At 36.6% G+C, this 7,811-nt stretch overlaps 1 protein-coding gene across 1 annotated transcript; it reads right to left on the bottom strand.

The window, feature by feature from the left end:
• Positions 1–621: 621 nt before the first annotated feature.
• LOC106374862 (mitogen-activated protein kinase kinase 5) lies at positions 622–2,415 on the bottom strand. Its single transcript, XM_013814796.3, has one exon. It carries the CDS (start codon positions 1,843–1,845, stop codon positions 862–864), a length of 984 nt encoding a protein of 327 aa, XP_013670250.2. The 5' UTR covers positions 1,846–2,415; the 3' UTR covers positions 622–861.
• Between the last annotated feature and the right edge of the window lie 5,396 nt (positions 2,416–7,811).

The following is a 7,811-nucleotide window of genomic DNA, read 5'->3' on the forward strand; positions in this document are numbered from 1 at the left end:
TGAATAATTACAACTATTTCAGATCAATAGAAGATTAAGGAGCAGAAACATACCCAATAATGCGACAATGAGAAGGAAGACGCTAAGAGGAGAAGGTTATTGTGGTTAGAAGTCGAGATCAAATTAGAAGTCGAGATCAAATCAAGCCCCAACAGGTTCGCTTAGGTTATGCCAACAGAATTTCATCTCTACTATCCCATATCTGTACTGAGAGAGTTTAAAACAATAAAGACTAGTTCTAGAAACTGATATATAGAAGCAGTCATATACAAGTTCACAAATCATTAAGCTGAGAGTAGCAGAAGGGGAAGGAGACAGCATCACACCAAAAGGTGGAATCTGGTAAAAGAGAGCAATATACATGTTAAAACCTTTTGTTCACTTTTATGACCAACATAATAAACATGAAGTAGACTGTCGTAGTAGATGCTGAGAAGCTAGAAACCTGAACTGGACATTTAAATTAGATTAGATTCCTAATCGCACTAAAGCATCAAGGCAAGATTAGAAGAAACTAGGTGAAAGCTTAGGTCAAAAGACAAGCTTTCAACACCATAAACGACAAAGCAAAAAAGAAGAGGAAAGCAGTAGCCTTGATGATACGATTATGTATAAGCAAAGTGAAAGAAAAGAAGAAGCTTTATTAATGATAGTTTAAAACAAATGGAAGATGTGAAACAATGATAATAATAAAGCTACTACAAGCCATGCAAACTCAATCTTCATTCATGACAAGACTCAAAACTGTGTCTCTTCGCTAATCAAATCATTACCCTAATCACAATCACCACAAAACTTATGTAAGCAAAAGAATATAGGGAAAAAAAAAAAGATGATAAGGGCAAAACGGGAAAGCAAAAACTAAGACGCCGGAGCTCTGGTTGATTTGAGTATGAAAGGATGCTGCAGAAGCTGTTGCGCAGACCATCTCTTGGGAGGATCACTCTGCAAACAACAAGACACAAAGTGACGAAACTCCTCAGACGCCGTCGCCGGAGCTTCAGGCGGCTGAGACATACAAATGGCGCACATCAGACTCGCCCAGTCACCTTGTCTACTCACAGCAAAAGGAAACCTCCCCAAGTAAAACTCCAAAATGCTAACACCAAGACTCCACACATCTCCAGCGTAACCGTTGTAACGTCCATGATTCAGGTCAGTGTTAATCCTCTCGGGGCTCATGTAAGCAATGGTTCCAACCGACGAGTTACAAGGATCCATGGTCTGCGCCAAGATCCTACTCACTCCAAAATCAGCGATCTTAACGTTCTTCTCCGAGTCGATCAAAAGATTCGACGGCTTGATGTCGCGGTGGACGATATGGTGACGGTGGAGATAAGCCAACCCGCTGAGAATCTGCCGCGACATGTCCGAGAGCTCCTCCTCTCGCGACACGTGCACTCCCTCGAGACATCCTCCGTCCATAAACTCGAGCAAGACTTGAATCTCCCCGTTGTGGTCGAACATGTCGTGGCATTTCACGACGTTGGCGTGATCGACGCTTCGCAAGATTTCGATCTCGCGACAGATCTGTCGCCTTACGTTGTCTTCGTGGTTACCGTAGATCACCTTGAGAGCGAAGGGTTTCGAAGTCGGATGGTGGATCACTTTATAAACCGTTCCTCCTGCGCCGCTTCCGATGCGGTTGACACGTTCTAGCTCGGACAAGCTTTTCGCGGCGGAGATGGCGGAGCCTGACGCTGGCGCGGAGGTGGTGGAGGGAGGAGGAGGGAGGGGGAGAGGTACAGCGAGGGCTACGTCGCGGTTAGGGAGTGGTAGGCTGAGGTCAGGACGTTTGCGGAAGCGGTTCTTCATCGGGGAAGGAGGGGGCTGAATCGGTTTCATGGTGTCTCTCTTTATATATATAGCCGCCGTGTAGGGTTTGATTCGTGCTTTTGGAGTCAGATCGTATCGAAAAAGAAAGAGGAAGATGAATGAAGAAGAAAAGTTTTTGGTTTCCAAAAAAAGGAAGACGAGAGATCATATAGGCGCGTGGTGAACAATCGCGGGATTGGGAAGTATCTGTGTCGTTCTGTGTTGTAACACGTTGACATGTTTTTGTTTGTTCGGTCTGTTTTACACAGCCAGACATGATCATCAAACCAAATAAACAATCATTATCATCATCATGGTTGGTTCATTATCCACGTCTTCGAAACTATAGATTGAATTGTTTGTGTAATCCATAGTCTCCCATAACTGATTGATTTGTTTTAGTTGCGAGGATATGTAGCATAACGAAGCATATTTTTAATGCATTTTTATTTTATACAAAAATAAAGTGAAATTCAATCCAAGTGTTTTTAAAATAACATTTGTTTATTTTACACTAAATATCAATACATTCTATTTTCATTCAAGTATAGAAAAAATAATAATATATATTTTAGATGGAAAAAAGAAAGTGAGTTGTAATAGATTTTCTTCATTAATAACATTTATTATATTAAAATATAAGTCACAACTTCTGTACTTCTATTCAAGTATAATATTTTCAAAACGGATCACTTAGAAAATTATGTTTTATTTATTTTTTAATAGAATTTTGAAGACATTATTAAATCACTTCATATATTATTGATATAATAACTACTTGAGTTAATTGGCGTACATAACCCTAAAGATACCTTATATTTGCGATATACCCTTCATAAACAAAAAATAATTTCAGTTTCAGTTTTGCCTTTACCGTTCTAACAATAGCTTTATGTAGGTGTGTAAGGTGTATAAGGTGTGTAAAGTGTGTATGTTTTTTGTCACAAAAATAATTCTTTTAGCTCTCTCTCATCATCTCTCTTATCTTTTTATTATCTTTTTCTACTTTTCTCTCACAAACACAATATGCATTTCATTTTTTTAACTTTAATTTCCAATTATTATTTCAGTTTCTTCCATTCCAAACTCAACTCACTTTGTATTTTAGCTATTTCCAACACCAACATCAATCGTTACAGTAAAATAATATATTTACGTTGGAACCAAGTTTCTCAAAATTCTATTTTAAAAGTGTTGTGTTAGGCAGATATGGAGACTAGAGTCTTTTTCAAATGAAAAAAAAAATCCATGTGGAAAAGGGAAATACCTCCAACACAAATTTATCCAGACGGCAAAAGGTTGAAGTAAGTAAAATGTTTAAAAATATTTATTATTAATTTATATATAATTTCTGAGCTGATAAATATTTTGATAAATGGTTTTTCAGTTTATACATTTGTTTCACATGTGATTTTTAGCTGATAAATTAGTTGAAACATGGTTTTGACTTGATACATTTTTCTCACGATCGAAATGATTTATTATATGATAAATGATTCGTTATATGGTACATGTTATGTTAGCAGATACATAGTTGCATAACAAATAAATGATAAATGGTTCGTATGATCTTACAAAATACTTGTAGTTAATTGATATATGGGTTGTGTACTTAATAAATGGTTTGATAAGTGTGCTAATATGTTAAGTGAGAAATAGCTTTTTATACGATAAATGATTTGTTACTTGTTACATGTTTAGTTAGTTGATACATAGTTTAGTATAAAAAAATTGATAAGTTGTTGTATGATGTTACCAAAGACTTGTTGTTAATTGATGCATTGTTTGTATAGCTCATTAATGATTTGATAAATTATTTGTCGGCTTGTACATTATTTGAAACTTAATTTGGTAGCTGGAAAATGGGTTGATATATAATTTGTGAGTTAACTGTTTTTTGGTAAATGGTATTTATCTGATTCGTTATCGGTGTAGTAATTGATATTTTTTATTTGTTATCTATGTAGTTAAATAGTTGTCCTAGATCATCGTCTGGTCTATGTTGATACTTCCCGTGCTGAGGAAATCCGTGCTCGTCTTTGGGTTCCCCTCTGGTGCATAAACTTGTTATAAAATAATTGTAATTAATAGATACATGCTTTGTTAGATGATACATTGTTTGTTAGCTAATACATATTTTGATAAAATTTTATGACAGTTGTTATTTACTTAGTTACACGATAATAGTTATGTTCAATTTTATCAAATTTTACATTTTTTTTTGTTTTACATATTTTGTTGGGAGAAAGAGAAAGAAAATAAGAAGAAAGAGAGTGTAAAATAAAAGCAAGAGCCGTGAGAAGAAATATGAAATAGAATGTGAAAGTGTAAGAGGAAAGAGAAAATAGAGTATGAAAATATAAAAGAAAAGAGAGTGTAAGGATGTGTAAGAGAAAAAATAGAACAATCTACAGATATGTCAAATCATGTATAGATTGCTAATTTAACCACCAATTATGTATACTGAGCTAATTCCTCTCTGACTACTTTCCTATAACATATGAAGGAAGCAATTAATGTGTATATTTAAGAATCTTAGATAGCATATTCATTGTATATTATTTTTTTCTTCTAAACATTAAAATTTGTAAAATTTTATTGGTTTAGCTTCGTTAGTTAGCATCTTTAGATAGTATATTATCATATTGATAAATGCATATTCATTATTTTCTACCATTATTTTATGTTATCTTTCAAATCAATTTATTGTTGGCATTTTATCAAGTTTATTAAAATATTTAACTAACTTATTGATTTTATTGACATATCTTTAGACTCTTTATTTTTATTATAAATATTGTTTTCTTATGTAGAGAGTTTGGAGAACTTGTTTAATGCAATGGGTGAGCTTAAAGACACTACAAGAAAACACAAGCTTAACGAGAAAAATTAACGAGGAATATTTTTCCTCGTTAATTTAGGTCGACTTTACGAGAAAATTAAGCGGAAAAATAAAATCAGTGTTATTTCCTCGTAAAGTAACGACTAAACAGTTTCGTCGTAAAGTCGATGTAAAGTGACGTGGTTTTTACGAGGAAAGCGTATTTCCTCGTACATTCCACGTAAACTTAGCGTGTTCTTTACGGGGAAATAATTTACGTCTACTTAGCGAGGAAATTTTGAATCCACCAACTTTGTTTGTCACACGTTTTTTTCGGCCACCTAACTAATTTTCGTCGTAAATTCGTAGGAAAATTACAACTACCAGATTCGAAAATTTTCTATAAATATGGACGTTTAAACATCATTTTAAACACACTAACAAAAAAAAACATGAAAGAAAAAAAAATTGTTGGTTCCGGGAATATTTTCAAGTTGCGGAAGTGGATGTATATGCATAGAGATGCTAACGGGAGAGTGACGAAAGAATACCTTGCAGGGCTGGAGACATTTATGCATCAAGCAGGTTCAACACCGCTCGCCCAAGAAAGTGGTAAGATGTTCTGTTCTTGTCGGAAATGCAACAATTCGAAATTGGCAAACCGTGAAAATGTGTGGAAGCATTTAATAAATAGAGGTATCACGCCAAATTACTATATCTGGTTTCAACATGGAGAATGTTATAATTATGATCAGAATGAAGCTAGTAGTAGTAATAACAATTTTCAGGAAGAACCGGTTGATCATCATTTGCATAATGAACATAGTTACCATCAGGAGGAGATGGTAGATTGTGATATGGTTCATGATATGGTAGCTGATGCATTCGTAGCTCATGATGAAGATGAAGAACCTAATATAGATGCAAAAAAGTTTTACGAAATGTTAGACGCGGCAAATCAACCACTTTACAGTGGTTGTAGAGAAGGTCTCTCTAATTTGTCGATGGCTGCTAGAATGATGAATATTAAAACTGATCACAATCTATCTGAAAGTTGCATAAACGAATGGGCAGACTTGTTTAAAGAGTATTTGCCGGAAGACAATGTGTCTGCTGATTCTTATTATGAGATTCAGAAATTGGTTTATAGTCTTGGGTCGCCTTCGGAGATGATAGATGTTTGCATCGACAACTGCATGATCTACGGGGGAGATGATGAGAAGTTAGAAGAATGTCGATTCTGCAAGAAGTCACGATTCAAGCCGCAAGGACGGGGACGTAATAGGGTACCGTACCAAAGGATGTGGTACCTACCAATTACAGACATATTGAAAAGTTTGTACCAATCAGAGTAGACTGTTGGAAAGATGAGATGGCATGCCGAGCATACTCAGACGGATGGTGAGATGACTCATCCATCAGATGCAAGAGCCTGGAAACATTTTAACAAAGTACATCCGGATTTCGCTAGCAATAGCCGAAATGTGTATCTCGGATTATGCACAGATGGATTTAGTCCGTTCGGAATGTCAGGGAGACAATATTCATTGTGGCCAGTCTTTCTTACGCCATACAACCTGCCACCGGAGATGTGCATGCAACGGGAGTTGCTATTCTTGACCATATTAATACCTGGTCCGAACCATCCAAAAAGGTCCCTGGATGTTTTCCTACAACCACTGATAAAAGAGTTGAAGAATTTGTGGTCAACAGGGGTGATGACGTATGACTGTTCAACGAAGACGAATTTTACGATGCGAGCGATGCTTTTGTGGACCATAAGTGACTTTCCTGCCTATGGGATGTTGTCTGGAAGGACAACACATGGGAGATTGGCTTGTCCATATTGTAATGGAACGACAGATGTGTTTCAACTGATGAATGGTAGGAAGACAAGTTGGTTTGATTGTCACCCTCGATTTCTTCCCATTGGCCATCCGTACCGAAGAAACAAGAATTTGTTTAGGCACAAAAGGGTTGTGAGAGACACTCCTCCTCCATATCTAACTGGAGAACAAATTGAAACGCAAATCGACTACTACGGAGCTAACGAAACAGTTCGTTGGGGTGGTAATTGGCATGTCTCTCGTAATATGCATGATTCTTACGGTGTTCATCACAACTGGCACAAAAAGAGTATATTTTGGGAGTTGGCATATTGGAAGGATCTTCTTCTGCGCCACAACCTCGATGTGATGCATATAGAGAAAAATTTCTTTGAGAACATCATGAATACAATATTGAATGTCCCAGGGAAGAAAAAAGACAACATAAAATCAAGGTTGGACTTGCCGGATATTTGCTCAAGAAGCGAGTTACATATAAAAAGCAATGGACAAGTTCCAGTTCCGATATTCAGATTGTCTTCGGAAAAAAAAGTCAGTGTTGTTCAACTGGGTGGCATCAGAAGTGAAGTTCCCCGATGGGTATGTTTCAAATCTCTATAGATGTGTTGAAAAGGGTCAAAAGTTCTCTGGGATGAAGAGTCATGATTGTCATGTCTTTGTGCAACGACTACTGCCCTTTGCATTTGCGGAGCTACTTCCAACAAACGTACATGAAGCACTTGTAGGTAGTGGTTTATAGCGCAATAATTTTATAACGGTTTAGTTTTCAAAAGAATATATGACTAACAATGTGTTTAATTGTTTTTGGAATATAAAAGGCATTGTAGCATTTTTCAAAGATCTTAGCACACGCACTCTTAAAGAAGAAATTGTGGAACTGCTTCAGGAGAACATTCTCATCTTATTGTGCAACTTGGAGAAGATATTTCCTCCCGGATTTTTTGACGTCATGGATCATCTAGCTGTCCACCTCCCATATGAGGCATTGCTTCGTGGACCTGTACATTACGGATGGATGTATCAGTATGAGCGAGCCATGAAATATTTGAAAGGAAAAACAAAGAACCTCGACAAAGTTGAAGGTTCTATAATTGCTGTAATTTTGACGAAAGAAGTTTCTCACTTCACATCGTACTACTTTGCGTCAAAAGTACGTACCCGGAGAACAGCTCCAAGGAGATATGATGATGGTGGTGTTGCACCAACATATGCAGTTGCTGGTGTTCCAGACATCTTTAGCCATATTGGGCGACTCGGTGGGAAGTCAAAAGAGGTTTGGTGGTCGAGTGAACAAGACGCACATAGTGCACACACCTATATTCTACTCA

Source organism: Brassica napus, chromosome C1, assembly GCF_020379485.1.
Source record: "Brassica napus cultivar Da-Ae chromosome C1, Da-Ae, whole genome shotgun sequence".
NCBI lineage: Eukaryota > Viridiplantae > Streptophyta > Magnoliopsida > Brassicales > Brassicaceae > Brassica > Brassica napus.